The 18302-nt window shown below is 47.0% G+C and overlaps 1 protein-coding gene across 1 annotated transcript in view; it reads right to left on the bottom strand.

The window, feature by feature from the left end:
- Positions 1–18302, bottom strand: part of LOC140392034 (von Willebrand factor A domain-containing protein 3B-like) — a 233774-nt gene that overhangs the window by 104935 nt on the left and 110537 nt on the right. The window contains exons 13-14 of the mRNA XM_072477209.1: positions 17016–17114; positions 8071–8253 (exon numbers count right to left, since the gene is read on the bottom strand). Of these exons, the coding sequence (XP_072333310.1) occupies positions 8071–8253; positions 17016–17114 (282 nt within the window). The remainder of the gene's footprint in view (positions 1–8070; positions 8254–17015; positions 17115–18302) is intronic.

Here is an 18302-nt window from a genome sequence, read left to right as displayed (position 1 = left end):
TACCAACGACATAGGTAGGAAAAGGGGTGTGGAGGTAATAAACAAGTTTAGGGAGTTAGGCTGGAAGTTAAAAGCCAGGACAGACAGAGTTGTCATCTCTGGTTTGTTGCCAGTGCCACGTGATAGCGAGGCTAGGAATAGGGAGAGAGTGCAGTTGAACACGTGGCTGCAGGAATGGTGTAGGAGGGAGGGCTTCAGGTATTTGGATAATTGGAGCGCATTCTGGGGACGGTGGGACCTGTACAAGCAGGACGGGTTGCATCTGAACCAGAGGGGTACCAATATCCTGGGAGGGAGGTTTTCTAGTACTCTTCGTGAGGGTTTAAACTAATTTGGCAGGGGAATGGGAACCGGATTTGTAGTCCAGCAACTAAGGTAGCTGATATTCAGGACGCCAAAGCGTGTAATGAGGCAGTGGGGAAGGGAACACTGACAAAGGAGAGTACTTGCAGGCACGGAGAGGGGTTGAAGTGTGTATACTTCAACGCAAGAAGCATCAGGAATAAGGTGGGTGAACTTAAGGCATGGATCGGTACTTGGGACTACGATGTGGTGGCCATCACAGAAACTTGGATAGAAGAGGGGCAGAAATGGTTGTTGGAGGTCCCTGGTTATAGATGTTTCAATAAGATTAGGGAGGGTGGTAAAAGAGGTGGGGGGGTGGCATTATTAATTAGAGATAGTATAACAGCTGCAGAAAGGCAGTTCGAGGAGTATCAGCCTACTGAGATAGTATGGGTTGAAGTCAGAAATAGGAAAGGAGCAGTCACCTTGTTAGGAGTTTTCTATAGGCCCCCCAATAGTAGCAGAGATGTGGAGGAACAGATTGGGAAACAGATTTTGGAAAGGTGCAGAAGTCATAGGGTAGTAGTCATGGGCGACTTTAACTTCCCAAATATTGAGTGGAAACTCTTTAGATCAAATAGTTTGGATGGGGTGGTGTTTGTGCAGTGTGTCCAGGAAGCTTTTCTAACGCAGTATGTAGATTGTCCGACCAGAGGAGGGGCAATATTGGATTTAGTACTGGGTAATGAGCCAGGGCAAGTGATAGATTTGTTAGTGGGGGAGCATTTTGGAGATAGTGACCACAATTCTGTGACTTTCACTTTAGTAATGGAGAGGGATAGGTACGTGCAACAGGGCAAGGTTTACAATTGGGGGAAGGGTAAATACGATGTTGTCAGACAAGAATTGAAGTGCATAAGTTGGGAACATAGGCTGGCAGGGAAGGACACAAGTGAAATGTGGAACTTGTTCAAGGAACAGGTGCTACGTGTCCTTGATATGTATGTCCCTGTCAGGCAGGGAAGAGATGGTCGAGTGAGGGAACCATGGTTGACAAGAGAGGTTGAATGTCTTGTTAAGAGGAAAAAGGTGACTTATGTAAGGCTGAGGAAACAAGGTTCAGACAGGGCATTGGAGGGATACAAGATAGCCAGGAGGGAACTGAAGAAAGGGATTAGGAGAGCTAAGAGAGGGCATGAACAATCTTTGGCGGGTAGGATCAAGGAAAACCCCAAGGCCTTTTACACATATGTGAGAAATATGAGAATGACTAGAGCGAGGGTAGGTCCGATCAAGGACAGTAGTGGGAGATTGTGTATTGAGTCTGAAGAGATAGGAGAGGTCTTGAACGAGTACTTTTCTTCTGTATTTACAAATGAGAGGGGCGATATTGTTGGAGAGGACAGTGTGAAACAGATTGGTAAGCTCGAGGAAATACTTGTTAGGAAGGAAGATGTGTTGGGCATTTTGAAAAACTTGAGGATAGACAAGTCCCCCAGGCCTGACGGATATATCCAAGGATTCTATGGGAAGCAAGAGATGAAATTGCAGAGCCGTTGGCAATGATCTTTTCGTCCTCACTGTCAACAGGGGTGGTACCAGGGGATTGGAGAGTGGCGAATGTCGTGCCCCTGTTCAAAAAAGGGACTAGGGATAACCCTGGGAATTACAGGCCAGTTAGTCTTACTTCGGTGGTAGGCAAAGTAATGGAAAGGGTACTGAAGGATAGGATTTCTGAGCATCTGGAAAGACACTGCTTGATTAGGGATAGTCAGCACGGATTTGTGAGGGGTAGGTCTTGCCTTACAAATCTTATTGAATTCTTTGAGGAGGTGACCAAGCATGTGGATGAAGGTAAAGCAGTGGATGTAGTGTACATGGATTTTAGTAAGGCATTTGATAAAGTTCCCCATGGTAGGCTTATGCAGAAAGTAAGGAGGCATGGGATAGTGGGAAATTTGGCCCGTTGGATAACGAACTGGCTAACCGATAGAAGTCAGAGAGTGGTGGTGGATGGCAAATATTCAGCCTGGATTCCAGTTACCAGTGGCGTACCGCAGGGATCAGTTCTGGGTCCTCTGCTGTTTGTGATTCTCATTAATGACTTGGATGAGGGAGTTGAAGGGTGGGTCAGTAAATTTGCAGACGATACGAAGATTGGTGGAGTTGTGGATAGTAAGGAGGGCTGTTGTCGGCTGCAAAGAGACATAGATAGGATGCAGAGCTGGGCTGAGAAGTGGCAGATGGAGTTTAACCCTGAAAAGTGTGAGGTTGTCCATTTTGGAAGGACAAATATGAATGCGGAATACAGGGTTAACGGTAGAGTTCTTGGCAATGTGGAGGAGCAGTGAGATCTTGGGGTCTATGTTCATACATCTTTGAAAGTTGCCACTCAAGTGGATAGAGCTGTGAAGAAGGCCTATGGTGTGCTCGCGTTCATTAACAGAGGGATTGAATTTAAGAGCCGTGAGGTGATGATGCAGCTGTACAAAACTTTGGTAAGGCCACATTTGGAGTACTGTGTACAGTTCTGGTCGCCTCATTTTAGGAAGGATGTGGAAGCTTTGGAAAAGGTGCAAAGAAGATTTACCAGGATGTTGCCTGGAATGGAGAGTAGGTCTTACGAGGAAAGGTTGAGGGTGCTAGGCCTTTTCTCATTAGAACGGAGAAGGATGAGGGGCGACTTGATAGAGGTTTATAAGATGATCAGGGGAATAGATAGAGTAGACAGTCAGAGACTTTTTCCCCGGGTGGAACAAACCATTACAAGGGGACATAAATTTGAGGTGAAAGGTGGAAGATATAGGAGGGATATCAGAGGTAGGTTCTTTACCCAGAGAGTAGTGGGGGCATGGAATGCACTGCCTGTGGAAGTAGTTGAGTCGGAAACATTAGGGACCTTCAAGCAGCTATTGGATAGGTACATGGATTACGGTTAAATGATATAGTGTAGATTTATTTGTTCTCAAGGGCAGCACGGTAGCATTGTGGATAGCACAATTGCTTCACAGCTCCAGGGTCCCAGGTTCGATTCCGGCTTGGGTCACTGACTGTGCGGAGTCTGCACGTCCTCCCAGTGTCTGCGTGGGTTTCCTCCGGGTGCTCCGGTTTCCTCCCACAGTCCAAAGATGTGCAGGTTAGGTGAATTGGCCAATGATAAATTGCCCTTAATGTCCAAATTGCCCTTGGTGTTGGGTGAAGGTGTTGAGTTTGGGTAGGGTGCTCTTTCCAAGAGCCGGTGCAGACACAAGGGGCCGAATGGCCTCCTTCTGCACTGTAAATTCAATGATAATCTATGATTAATCTAGGACAAAGGTTCGGCACAACATCGTGGGCCAAAGGGCCTGTTCTGTGCTGTATTTTCTATGTTCTATGTTCTTTATGAGTAGTATTCGTCCTCATTTAATTCTTTCTGCCAATAGATAAGTAGGTGATACATAAGTTGGGCATTTAAAAACATTCATTCAAGGGATGGGCTTCGCTGGCTGGGCCAGCATTTATTGCCCATCCCCAATTGTCATTGAGGAGTTGATGGTGAGCTGCCTTCTTGAACCGCTGCAGTTCAGGTGATGTAGGCTGTGTTCTTAGGGAAAGAGTCCCAGGATTTTGACCCAGCGACAGTGAAAGAATGGTGATATATTTCCAAGTCAGGATAATGAGTGGCTTGATGGGGAGCTTCCAGGTGATGGTGTTCCCTTGCGCCTGCCACCCCTGTCCTTCTAGATGGTAGTGCTTGTGGATTTGAAAGGTGCTGCTGAAGAGATCTTGGTGAGTTCCTGCAGCGCATCTTGTAGATGGTACACACGACTACCATTGTGCATTGGTGGGAGTGAATGTTTGTGGATGGGGTGGCAATCAAGCGGGCTTTGTCCGGGATAGCGTTAAGCTTCTTAAGTGTTGATGGAGCTGCACTCATCCAGGCAAGACACTCCTGACTTGTGCCTAGTAGATTGTGGACGGGCTTTGGAGGGTCAGGATTTGGGTTACCTGCCGCAAGAATCCATAGAATTCCTACAGTGCAGAAGGAGGCCATTCGACCCATTAAGTCTGCACCGACCCTCTGAAAGAGCACCATACTTAGTTCCACTCCCTTGCCCTATCCCTGTAACCACCAAAACTGCACAGCTTTGCACACTTAAAGGGCAATTTAGCATAGTCAATCCACCCAACCTGCACATCTTTTGACAGTGGGAGGAAACCGGAGCACCCGGAGGAAACCCACGTAGACACGCGGAGAAAGTGCAAACTCCACTCAGGCAGTCACCCGAGGCTGGATTTAACCTGGGTCCCTGGCACTGTGAGGCAGCAGTGCTAACCACTGCATAACCTCTGACGCGCTCTTGTAGTCACAGTGTTTAATAAGGTTAGCCCAGTTGAGTTTCTGGTCAATCATAACCACAGGATGTTGGTAGTGGGGATTCAGCTTCAATATCAATGATGCTGAACGTTGTTCAGTCAACGAACATCCCCACTTCTGACCATGTGATGGAAGGAAGGTTATGGATGAAGCAACTGAAGATGGTTGGACCTAGGACACTACTCTGAAGAACTTCTGCAGTGATGTCCTGTAGCCGAGACGATTGACCCCCAACTACCACACCATATTCATTTGTGCCAGGTATAACTCTAACCAGCAGAGAGTTTTCCCTGTCATTCCCATTGTCTCCAGTTTTGCTCGGGGTCCTTGATGACACGCTCATTAAAAAGAGGCCTTGATGTTAAACTCTGATGGTAACTCTATAACAAGAACCCGGAAGGAAACCTTGACTACTTTGACTCCAAGTTTATTGGGTTCAGCAATCACTCCTCCTACGCCACCTGTATCCACTTTACATTTGGTGCAGTTTACTAAACAATAAGTGCAGTCTATTAAACAATTAAAAACCCAATTCCAACTTAAGTACGAGGGAACATTAAACCTTTCCAAACACTTGATGTCACTCTCACCTCATGGGCTGGATACTCCGCAGACCCGTGCCGCAATTGCGTTGGTGCAGGGGCAGAGAATCCAATTTTTCGCAGGGATCATGGCCAGCGCCGGAATCGCTCGTGCACGGATTACACGGTGCGGCTGGGGGGCCATTGACAGAGGACCCCCCAGCAATTCTCTGGGCAAAACTCCCATTGGAGTAGTTCTAACCACGTTTTGCCTTTCGGGAACATTGGGTGGCAGCTGCAGACTCAATCCGCGACCGCCCTGGTAGGGATCGAGCACGGGGGGGGGGGTCCTCAAGGGCGACAGAGGGTAGCGATCGGCGCCTTGGATCCGCGGGCGCGCGCCACCTCAGGGGGGGGCCTACCTTTTCGAGGTCGCTCCGATTCCGCCATCTCGCACGGGGCGGCCCTCCCGACCGGACGTGCGTGGGCCGTTTCTGGAGCCAGAGCTGTGAGCAACTCCCTGGGCCCCTGCTAGCCCCCTGCAGATAGGAGAATCATTCTTGACTTTTTCAAGGAAAGTCATGAGTGAAACACCAGCGTTTTTACACTGGCATGGGGACATAGCCCCATTTTTGGAGAATCCAGCCCCATGTCTTTTGTCCATGTCTGAACCAAGGCTGCAATGAGGCCAGGAACTGAGTGACCCTAGCACAACACAAACTGAGTGTCTGTGAGCAAGTTATTACTGAGTAAGTGCTGCTTTGTTGACTTGTTGGTGACGCATTTCCATCAATTTACTGATGATCGAGAGTCGACAGATGGGGTGGTAATAGGTCAGGTTGTATTTGTCCTGCTTTTGGTGTACATGATATACCTGGGCAATGTTCCACATTGCTGGGTAGATGCCAGTGTGGTAGCTGTACTAGGGATGTGGCAATTTCTGGAGTACCAATCTTCAGTACTATTGGCAGAATATTGACAGGGCCCATAGCCTTTGCAGTATTCAGTGCCTTCAGCCATTTCTTGATACCACGTGGAGTGAATCAATTTGGCTGAAGACTGACATCCATGTTGCTGGGGCCTCCGGAGCTGGACTGGAAAATCCCACTGGCAGCCAATGGCATTTTGTATGTCTCGCCAGCCTTGCCACTGGAGGATCCTCTGCAGAGGGCTGCCTTCAACAGACCGGAAGATCCTGCCAGCAGGAAGGGCCAGGATATCCCACCGAGTATGTGCAGTCACAGGATTGCTCTTTGTACCCAGGGGCACACAGCACAATATCGGTACCAACTCACAATCTAACGGAGTGGCTACTGGATGACTCTTGTGGAGAATGGAAAATGTGCCACATTTCTGAGGTTGGTGCTGAGGCACTTTGTTGGGGCAGAGCAGAGAGAGTTTTACTCTGCGGCTGATGTGCTATACCTGCCCTGGGAGTGTTTGCTACTGAAACTAGAGTTTAATTCTCCAGCTGTGACCTTCACCTACCCACAGCTAAGTGAGTTACCAATATACCACTGGGTGGAAGTGCAGAGTTCGGAAAGGGGACATGTGAGGCAAAGGGGAGAACAGCACAATGGTTAGCATTGCTGCCTACTGTGGTGATATACATCACTGTAAGTACACAAAGGGTTAATGTACATACACTACACCTAGCTAGACACTAGAGGGAGCACCAGAGACATGACACACAGAGAGTCAACCAATAGGTCAGTAAGATAGGACACGACCAATGGGCAGTCACGATACACACAGAGGTGACACTACCACAGGAGGGCTTTACACCAACCCATATAAAAGGACACATCACACGTGCTCAGTCTCTTTCCAGTGGAGACACTCAGTGGGTACAAACACAGGGTTGATTGAACATCACACCCACCACGTGGATTGTAGCAGACTGGTTCATCAGTCTGAGTAGCTATAGCAGGATTAACAGTAGCGCCGAATCCAAGTAGGAGAATTGTTAATAGTTTAATAAACGTGTTAAAGCCATCTCCAAGTCTGAACCTTCCTTTGTCAGAGTGCAAACCAAGGAACAGCTTAAGCTACGTCAAGAGAATAACAAAACACCTACGGCACTGAGGACCCGTGTTCGAATCCCGGCTCCAGGTCACTGTCCGTGTGGAGTTTGCACATTCCCCAGTGTCTGTGTGGGTCTCACCCCCACAACCCAAAGATGTGCAGGGTAGGTGGATTGGCCAGGCTAAATTGCCCCTTAATTGGAAAAAACAATTGGATACTCTAAATTTAAATTTTTTAAAAATGTGAGGCCAACGGATGTGGGTAGAAGCTCAGAAACTTACATGGAGATATGAGGAGGACCTTTAAATTTAACTTTTGAAAGGTGCACTCATGGGGGCTAGGGTTCACAACTCCTCTGAGGGGCTGCGGAGCACAATGTTTTTTAAACCTGGCCTGACTCCATGAAAATTGCAGAGAAGAAGGACATGTTTATCTCTGCAATGGCGTTGGGAGAGCCAAATGTGACCTTTTGGCAGGGACTATCCACAGCCTTCAAAGACATTCTGGAAAATCAGACACTCCGGGAATGTGGATGGAGATCCCAGAATAGCGGCCCACCTGCTCCTGGGTCAACATAACTCAGTGAAAATCAGGCCCGTTAATTCAATTTCTCTCCTAGGATGCTGCCCAAGCTGCTGAGGTTTTTTTTCCTGTTTTTCATTTCAGATTTCCAGCATTTGCAGTCCGATGCTTTTGTTGATACATTTTTTGTGAAGGCGTCTTCAGACATTTAACTGCGTTGAATGTATGAAATAAATGTTAGCGGTCATTGATGAGTGAAATGCAAAAAATCTAGTTAGTGATGCATTTGATGCTCTTGCGATGGAGTTTCTCAAAGATGTGAAATATGTTCCCTTCACACGCAGTGTGGAACTTCCTTACCACAAATGGCAGCGGGTTAGTGGTCGCTGTCCTGTCACTGTTATAGGAATGGAATCGTCCACCTGTCCTCTCTGTGAGCTCACACAGAAACTCATTGGCTTCAACATCATCACAGTTAAACGCAATGGAATGAATGGGGACAAGGCGGATGAGCTGCACCTGAGCAAAAATGGTTTCTGGAGGCTATGTTGGATAATAACACAGAAAGCAATGTTAAACTTTAATTTAAATCACCTGTCAAAAAAAGTACAATATGACCTTAACATGAGCTAGGAGCAAGTCTATACTTCAGTTAGTGTGCATCCAATGGTGTTCAATGGTGTAGCTGAACTAAACAAGCATGGACCTTTAGTATCACATTGATAGGGATCTATTGAGTCAACTGGGATGTTGCCCATTGATTGGAGAACCATAGGGAACCCTCTTCAGTTCCATGAGCGAGGTCCAACAAAATCAGGCACTTAAGTAGCTATTGTTATGTCTTCCCCATGATTGAGGTCGCCTGCAACGGAATTCCCGCCCGATGAAGCTGCCCACCCATCAGAGGAAGGCAGTGCCAACTGGAGCAGGGGCAGCTGTCAGGAATGCACCCACCAGAAGCCCAGTGATTTTTATTTTTAGTTAATTCACAGAATGTGGGCATCATTGGCTGGGCCAGCATTTATTGCCCATTCCTCATTGCCATTGAATAGACTGTCTTGCTTGACCATTTCAAGGGAAGTTAATAGTCAATCATATTGGTGTGGGCCTGGAGTCACATGTAGGCCATGGATTGGCCATGCTAAATTGCCCCTTAATTGGGAAAAAAATATTGGGTACTCTAAATTTATATTTAAAAAAAAATCAAGGATTGAGATGAAGGGGGCACAGATTTAAAGTGATTTTCAAATCATAGAATCATAGAAGTTTACAGCATGGAAACAGGCCCTTCGGCCCAACCAGTCCATGCCGCCCAGTTTTTACCATTAAGCTAGTCCCAGTTGCCCGCACTTGGCCCATAACCCTCTATACCCATCTTACCCATGTAACTATCTAAATGTTTTTTAAAAGACACAATTGTACCCGCCTCTACTACTACCTCTGGCAGCACATTCCAGACACTCACTACCCTCCGAGTGAAGAAATTGCCCCTCTGGGCCCTTCTGAATCTCTCCCCTCTCACCTTAAACCTATGCCCTCTAGTTTTAGACTCCCCTACCTTTGGGAAAAGATGTTGACTATCTACCTTATCTATGCCCCTCATTATTTTATAGACCTCTATAAGATCACCCCTAAGCCTCCTACGCTCCAAGGAAAAAAGTCCCAGTCTATCCAGCCTCTCCTTATAACTCAAACCATCAAGTCCCGGCAACATCCTAGTAAATCTTTTCTGCACTCTTTCCAGTTTAATAATATCCTTCCTACAATAGGGTGACCAGAACTGCACACAGTATTCCAAGTGTGGCCGTACCAATGTCTTGTACAACTTCAACAAGACGTCCCAACTCCTGTATTCAATGTTCTGACCAATGAAACCAAGCATGCCGAATGCCTTCTTCACCACCCTGTCCACCTGCGACTCCACCTTCAAGGAGCTATGAACCTGTACTCCTAGATCTCTTTGTTCTATAACTCTCCCCAACACCATACCATTAACGGAGTAGGTCCTGGCCTGATTTGATCTGCCAAAATGCATCACCTCACATTTATCTAAATTAAACTCCATCTGCCATTCGTCGGCCCACTGGCCTAATTGATCAAGATCCCGTTGCAATCCTAGATAACCTTCTTCACTATCCACTGTGCCACCAATCTTGGTGTCATCTGCAAACTTACTAACCATGCCTCCTAAATTCTCATCCAAATCATTAATATAAATCACAAATAACAGTGGACCCAGCACCGATCCCGGAGGCACACCACTGGTCACAGGCCTCCAGTTTGAAAAACAACCCTCTACAACCACCCTCTGCCTTCTGTCGTCCAGCCAATTTTGAATCCAATTGGCAACCTCACCCTGGATCCCGTGAGCTTTAACCTTCTGCAACAACCTACCATGCGGTACCTTGTCAAAGGCTTTGCTAAAGTCCATGTAGACAACGTCTACTGCACTGCCCTCATCTACCTTCTTGGTCACCCCCTCAAAAAACTCAATCAAATTTGAGAGACATGATTTTCCACGCACAAAGCCATGCGGACTGCCCCGAATCAGTCCTTGCCTCTCTAAATGCTTGTAGATCCTGTCTCTCAGAATACCTTCTAGCAACTTACCTACTACAGACGTTAGGCTCACCGGTCTGTAGTTCCCAGGCTTTTCCCTGCTGCCCTTCTTAAACAAGGGCACAACATTCGCCACTCTCCAATCTTCAGGCACCTCACCTGTGGCTGCCGATGATTCAAATATCTCTGTTAGGGGACCCGCAATTTCCTCCCTAGCCTCCCACAACACCCTGGGATACATTTCATCAGGTCCCGGGGATTTATCTACCTTGATGTGCTTTAAGACTTCCAGCACCTCCTCCTCTGTAATATACACACTTCTCAAGACATCACTATTTAGTTCCCCTAGTTTCCTAACATCCAAGCCTTTCTCCACCGTGAATACCGATGAGAAATATTCATTCAGGATCTCACCCAACTCTTGTGGCTCTGCACATAGATGCCCTTGTTGATCCTTAAGAGGCCCTACTCTGTCCCTAGTTACTCTTTTCCCCTTTATGTATTTGTAGAATCTCTTTGGATTCTCCCTTGCATTATTTGCCAAAGCAATTTCATGTCCCCTTTTTGCCCTCCTGATTTCCCTCTTAACTCTATTTCGACAATCTCTATACTCCTCAAGGGATCCACTTGATCCCAGTTGCTTATGTACGTCATATGCCTCCTTCTTCTTTTTGACCAGTCTCAATATCTCGAGTCATCCAGGGTTCCCTACTTCTACCAGCCTTACCCTTCACTCTAAAGGGAATGTGCTTACCCTGCACCCTGGTTAACACATTTTTAAAAGCCTCCCATTTACCAGCCGTCCCTTTGCCTGCCAACAGTCTCCCCCAATCTACCTCTGCAAGTTCCTGTCTGATACCATCAAAATTGGCCTTGCCCCAATTAAAAATTTTAACTCTTGGGCCAGACCTATCATTCTCCATAGCTATCTTAAAACTAATGGAGTTATGGTCACTTGTCCCAAAGTGATCTCTCATTAGCACTTCTGTCACTTGCCCTTCCTTGTTTCCCAAGACGAGGTCAAGTTTTGCCCCCTCTCTAGTCGGTCCATCCACATACTGAATGAGAAATTCCTCCTGAATACACTCAACAAATTTCCCTCCATCCAAGCCCCTAATGCTATGGCTGTCCCAGTCAATGTTGGGAAAGTTAAAGTCCCCTACTACTACCACCCTATTATTCTTGCAGCTATCTGTAATCTCCTTACATATTTGCTCCTCAATTTCCCGCTGACTATTTGGGGGCCTGTAGTACAGTCCTACCAAGGTGATCTCTCCCTTCTTATTTTTCAGTTCCACCCATATAGACTCAGTGGGCGAACCCTCGGATGTATCCCCTCTAAGTACTGCCGTGATGTTCTCCCTAATCAAAAACGCCACTCCCCCTCCTCTCTTACCTTCTGTTCTATCCTTTCTATAGCATCTGTACCCCGGAACATTGAGCTGCCAGTCCTGCCCCTCCCTTAGCCATGTTTCAGTCATAGCTATAATATCCCAGTCCCATGTGCCCGTCCATGCCCTGAGTTCATCCGCTTTGTCCGTCAGGCCCCTTGCATTGAAATAAATGCAGTTTAATGTAGACCTTCCTTGCTCTCTGCCCTGCTTTCTCAGGTCATGCTTTACACACTCTCCCTTCCTGCCTTTTGTTTCTGTCCCCACTGACTTCCTACATCGGTTCCCATCCCCCTGCCACATTAGTTTAAACCCTCCCCAACTGCAGGGTCAAGGCAGGGATGCCCACTCTCCCCACTACTGGTTGCCCTGGCCATAGAGCCTTTGGCAATGGCGTGGAGGGCATCGAACATTTGGCAGGGGATAGTGAGATGGGGGGGGGGGGGGGTGGAACATAGGGCCTCGCTCTACACGGATGATTTGCTTCTTTATATAGCAGACCCGTTGGGGGGGGAATTGCAGGAATTATGGGAATACTGGAGGAATTTGGCTGGTTCTCAGGTTACAAATTAAACATGAGCACGAGCGAGGTCTTCGCGATCCAGGCAAGGGGGCAGGAGAGGAGACTGAGGGAGATGCCGTTCAAAGTGGTGGGAAGGAGTTTTAGGAATCTGGGGATTCACATGGCAAGGGACTGGGGTCAGCTTCATAAACTAAATTTGGGCGGGTTGATTGAGCAAATGAAAGGGGACTTCCGTAGGTGGGACGTGCTCCCGCTGTCACTGGCGGGGAGGGAACAGACTGTGAAAATGGCAGTCCTCCCGAGATTGCTGTTTGTGTTTCAGTGTCTTCCAATCTTCATCCTTAAGGCATTTTTTAGGAAGATGAACGCGGCGATCTCGTCTTTTATATGGGCTGGGAAAACCCCAGGGGCGAAGAAGGATCTTCTTGAGAGCGGGCGCGGGGAGGGGGAACTCGGCCCCATCGACCTTTATTAATTACAACCGGATGGCTAATATTTCCATGGTTAGGAAATGGGTAGTGGGGGAGGGTCGAAGTGGGAGCGAGTGGAGGCGGCATCTCGTAAGGGCACGAGTCCGCAGGCTCTGTTAACGGCATCTCTGCCGTTCTCGCCGGCTCGGTACTCCACAAGCCTAGTGGGAGTGGCAGCCCTGAGGGTGTGGGGCAATGGAGGCAGCACATGAGACTGGAGGGGGCGTCGGTGTGGTCACTGATCTGTGACAGAATCATAGAATCATAGAAGTTTACAGCATGGAAACAGGCCCTTCGGCCCAACCAGTCCATGCCGCCCAGTTTTTTACCATTAAGCTAGTCCCAGTTGCCCGCACTTGGCCCATAACCCTCTATACCCATCTTACCCATGTAACCATCTAAATGCTTTTTGAAAGACACAATTGTACCCGCTTCTACTACTACCTCTGGCAGCCCATTCCAGACACTCACTACCCTCTGAGTGAAGAAATTGCCCCTCTGGGCCCTTCTGAATCTCTCCCCTCTCACCTTAAACCTATGCCCTCTAGTTTTAGACTCCCCTACCTTTGGGAAAAGATGTTGACTATCTACCTTATCTATGCCCCTCATTATTTTAAAGACCTCTATAAGATCACCCCTAAGCCTCCTACGCTCCAGGGAAAAAAGTCCCAGTCTATCCAGCCTCTCCTTATAACTCAAACCATCAAGTCCCGGCAACATCCTAGTAAATCTTTTCTGCACTCTTTCTAGTTTAATAATATCCTTTCTATAATAGGGTGACCAGAACTGCACACAGTATTCCAAGTGTGGCCGTACCAATGTCTTGTACAACTTCAACAAGACGTCCCAACTCCTATATTCAATGTTCTGACCAATGAAACCAAGCATGCCAAATGCCTTCTTCACCACCCTGTCCACCTGCGACTCCACCTTCAAGGAGCTATGAACCTGTACTCCTAGATCTCTTTGTTCTATAACTCTCCCCAACGCCATACCATTAACTGAGTAGGTCCTGGCCTGATTCGATCTGCCAAAATGCATCACCTCACATTTATCTAAATTAAACTCCATCTGCCATTCGTCGGCCCACTGGACAGGATAAGGTGATTTCTAAAACAGGGGTTGGGGAGGGTAGGGTCTCGGAAATGTAAAAGGAATTGATGGAGTGGGAAGGGGTCCCGATCGGGGAGATGAAGAGGGAGTGGGAGGACGAGTTGGGAGGGGAGTTGGAAGTCGGGCTATGGGAGAAGGCCCCGAGGAGAGTCAATGCATCCTCGTCATGTGCCGGGCTTAGCCTGATCCAGTTCAAGATGGTCCATAGGGCTCATATGTCTGTGGCCCAGTTGAGTAGGATTTTTGAGGAGCTGGAGGACAGATGTGCGTGGTGCGGTGGAAGTCCGGCAAATCATGTACATATGTTTTGGGCGTGTCTGAGGCCATGGGGATTTTGGCAGGTGTTTTCAGATGTCATGTCAGAGGAACTGGAAGGGAGGGTGACTCCGAGTTCAGAGGTGGCAATATTTGGAGTGTCGGAAAATCCGGGAGCCCAGGGGAGGGAGAAAGGCCGACGTTTTGGCCTTTGCCTCCCTGGTGGCCCGGAGACGGATTTTGCTGGAATGGAGGGACTCGGAGCATCCAAAGTCAGGAGTGTGGGTTAGTGACATGGCAGGGTTTCTCAGGCAAGAGAAGATTAAGTTTGCCTTAAGGGGTTCAATACAGGGGTTTGCTCGGAAGTGGCAGCCGTTCATCAACTTCTTCAAGGAAAACTGACCGTCAGCAAGGGGGGGCATGGAAATGAAGAACAAGGGCAGGGAACTAATATATGGGTGGCTAGGAGTTAGGGCAGGGAGAAGTTGGGTATGTTACTGGGGAGGGTTTTGCGTGTGTCAGACATCTCTGTTGTTTGGAGTGTTAAAATGTTAAAATTATAAATGCCTCAATGAAATGTTTTCTAAAAAAAAAAAGTTTTACCATTAACGGGAGACTTCCCCTCTACGTTGGACCTACCAAAATGCATTACCTCACATTTGTCTGGATTAAACTCCATTTGCCATTTCTCTGCCCAAGTCTCCAACCTATTTATGTCCTGCTGCATCTTCTGACAATCTTCCACACTATCTGCCACTCCACCAACCTTGGTGTCATCCGCAAAGTTACTAATCAGATCAGCACCATCATCTTCCAAATTGTTTATGTGCACCACAAACAACAGAGGCCCAAGCACCGATCCCTGTGGAACACCACTAGTCACAACCTTTCAATCAGAAAAACACCCTTCTACTGGGTAGCACAGTTGCTTCACAGCTCCAGGGTCCCAGGTTCGGTTCCTGGTTTGCTTCACTGTCTGTGTGGAGTTGCACATTCTCCGTGTGTGCGTGGGTTTCCTCCGGGTGCTCCGGTTTCCTCCCACAATCCAAAGATGAGCAGGTTAGGTGGATTGGCCATGCTAAATTGCCCCTAGTGTCCAAAAAAGTTAGGTGGGGTTACTGGGTACATGGACAGGGTGGAGGCGTGGGCTAAGTGGGGTGCTCTTTCCAAGGGCCGGTGTAGGAAATATTTTCATATAACGAATGGTTCGGATCTGCAATGCACTACCTGGAAGTGTGATGGAGGTAAGTTTAATCGAGGCATTGGGCAACGTATGATTTACTGAATAGAAATAATGTGCAGGGGTTCCGAGAAAAGGCAGGAGAATGGCATTAATGCATAATGCTCATTTGGAGAGCCAATGCAGGCCCGATGGTCCAAATGTGCTCCTTCTGCGCTGTAACATTTTTGGGATTCTGTGACTAAAGCCAAGCCCAGAATATGGATCGGCTCCTCGATGATACAGGTGTAATCATGCAAGGATAATGGGTGAGCTTTTTGAGGAGATGTGATGGCCGTTTTAAATGGGAGGACAATCAGGGCTTGAGAAAAGTGAAGCATTTACAGTGTAATCTGGTGTGGAGTCCTGAAGGGGAAATTGGCCGTTTGCAACTTTAGTGGAATGGAGGTGAATCAAACAGTAGGTGAGCCTAATGATGAAGATGAAATTGGAGAGGGTGGGAGGAGAGAAACAAGAGGGAGAGAAAAAGAGAGTGACATGGGTTCAGGGCTAAGACAGCTGAGCAAATTCCATTTAGAGCTATAAAATTCCTACAGTGCCGAAGGAGGCCATTCAGCCCATCAAGCCTGCACCGACCCTCTGAAAGAGCATCCTACCTAGGCCAACTACCCCGCACTATGCCCGTAACCCCATCTAACCTGCACATCCTTGAACACTAAAGGGACAGTTTAGCATTCTCCTAACCTGCACATCTTTTACTGTGGGAGGAAATCGGAGCACCCAGAGGAAACCCACGCAGACACGGGGAGAAAGTGCAAACGCTACACGGTCACCCAAGGCCAGAATTAAACCCAGATCTCTGGCGCCCCTTCATTAACCTTTCATCACAAAAAACCTGATACAAATGATTCCTGCACAAACATCTACGTGAAACCAAATGCCGCGTTAGCCTTTATAGCAAAGCGCTGGGAGTATAAGCATAAGGGAGTCTTGCAGCAATTATATAGGGCATTGGTGAAACCTCACCTGGAATACGGAGTACAGCTTTGGTCCATTATCTAAGGAAACGACTATTGGCCGGAGAAGGAATACAACAAAGGTTCACTAGATTGATTTCTATGATGCGAGAGCCATCCTATAAGGAGACATTGAATAATATGGTCTCTATTCACTGGTGTTTGGTGGAACCGCAGCTCACCTCACTGAAATGTATAACATTCTGAGAGGACTTGACATGTCAGACGATGCTGATGGGTTATTTATTTTGGCTGGAGCGTCTTGACCAGGAGTCATAGTCCCAACATCAAGGGTCAACCATTTGGGGATAGGATGAGGAGAAATGTTGTGACTCAAAGGGTTGCAAATCTTTGAAACTCGCTACCAGGGAGAATTGTGGATGTTCAGTTACTGAGAATATTCAAGACTGAGATTGATAGATTCTTGGGTACAAAAGGAGTCAAAGGATATGGGGCGGAGGGGGAGGAGGAAAGTGACATTTATGTAGACTTTTGGTCTTGATCTGATAAAATAGGTTCTGCCTTTCAGAAATAATATTCAAAATTCAAACAGTACAATCAAAGGTCAAAACTTCAAAAACTCATGAGGATCCCTTCATCGTTTCTCAACAGTGATTTGTCTTACTGAGATTTGAAAGTTCTTCACTGAAGATGGAGCAGTTTCAGCTGTGATACTTGGCAAATATTGATGTCATGAGAGAGTTTCTAATATCAAAGTCTGTCATTGCGAGGTGACAGTGACACCTTCAGATCTTATTCGACTTAAAGTGATGTTATTTTCTATGCACAGCACTTTACCTGATCTGGCCTTCCATCTGTAAGGAGGTAGACAGCTTGAGTGCCAGCGTCTGCAAGAGCAAGTCGTATAGCTCCCAGAGTATTTGTGGAACCACCAACCTGTGTAGAAATATCACGTTGTTCAATCAGAACTTCTCAGAAATGAATCCAAACCGGACAATATCAAAAATGCATGGAGCCTGGTTTTGGCAAGATGAAAGTTTGCTCTTTCCACCCTGTCTCTCCAAAGCGGGAGCCATATCTTTATTAATCTCGTGTGTTAGCGGGATCAAGTTATGTTCCCAAAGGTAAGCACCTAACCTCCATTGAGTGCATCCCCAGATGGCAGCACTGGAATTAATTTGCCATGTTTGAAACCTTGAGCCCAGTAATGTCCCAACTTTAGCTTCTGGGTTATGTTCAGCCCATCAGCCTTGCAATACTGCCCACAGTGACCAAGCTGCTCAGTTCAGAATCCTCTTTTGGCCAATTGTGCATGTATGTATATGAAGCAAACCGGAATACGCCAGTTAAGTTGGATACTTGAACTCTATGTGGCAGAGTCTCTTTTGTCCTGCAAATATATCACAAGCTGTCACACGCCTCCCTCTTTAATGAAAATGTTACATGATGTTCAAATTCCAAACAACATAGATAAATTTCTGTTTTTTCATCTATTTAGCAACCCAACTTTACCACCGGTTTCCTATTCCTAAGAGGGTACCACCTTCAAAATGACCCAGACTTAAAAACTTCGAGAAGGACTTTGACCCACCTTGGCCTGAATCTTGGAAGACATTTTGTTCCAAACAAAGACTGCTTCTGACTTTGACCTTCAATTGAAGTTTTCACTTCATCAGCCACATCTGTCTGATTCTGACTTGGATCTGAACAGTTCTCAGGCACGTGTTGGAGTAACTATTGGTACTCTACTCATATCCCAACTACCCAATTCACCAGACTCATTTGATTCTTCCGTATCTCTGAAGGTAAAACATTTTCTGTATGTACAAACATAACCTTTCCTCTTCCAAACTATTGACCAAATACGTGCAAGGATCACATATTTTAAGAACTTTTCCTGGTAGCCACTTCAACCACTTACGATGCTGATCTTTCACCTTCTCCTTCTGGTTCAACTTCAGACTTCTTTCTCTCATTCCAACCCTCTCATTACTCTCTCTCTGCCTGAATTGCTGCTCTTCTACTGACCATGTTCAATGTGGCTTCAGTAATGAAAACATCATGCTAATCTGTCTGAGAAATAATTCAGCTGGAATTCTGTCAGTAGCCGTGTGACATTTATGT

This window comes from Scyliorhinus torazame, chromosome 15 (assembly GCF_047496885.1).
Source record: "Scyliorhinus torazame isolate Kashiwa2021f chromosome 15, sScyTor2.1, whole genome shotgun sequence".
Taxonomy (NCBI): domain Eukaryota; kingdom Metazoa; phylum Chordata; class Chondrichthyes; order Carcharhiniformes; family Scyliorhinidae; genus Scyliorhinus; species Scyliorhinus torazame.
Note: the sequence above shows the minus strand (reverse complement) of the source record. Positions and strands in the feature narration are given on the sequence as shown.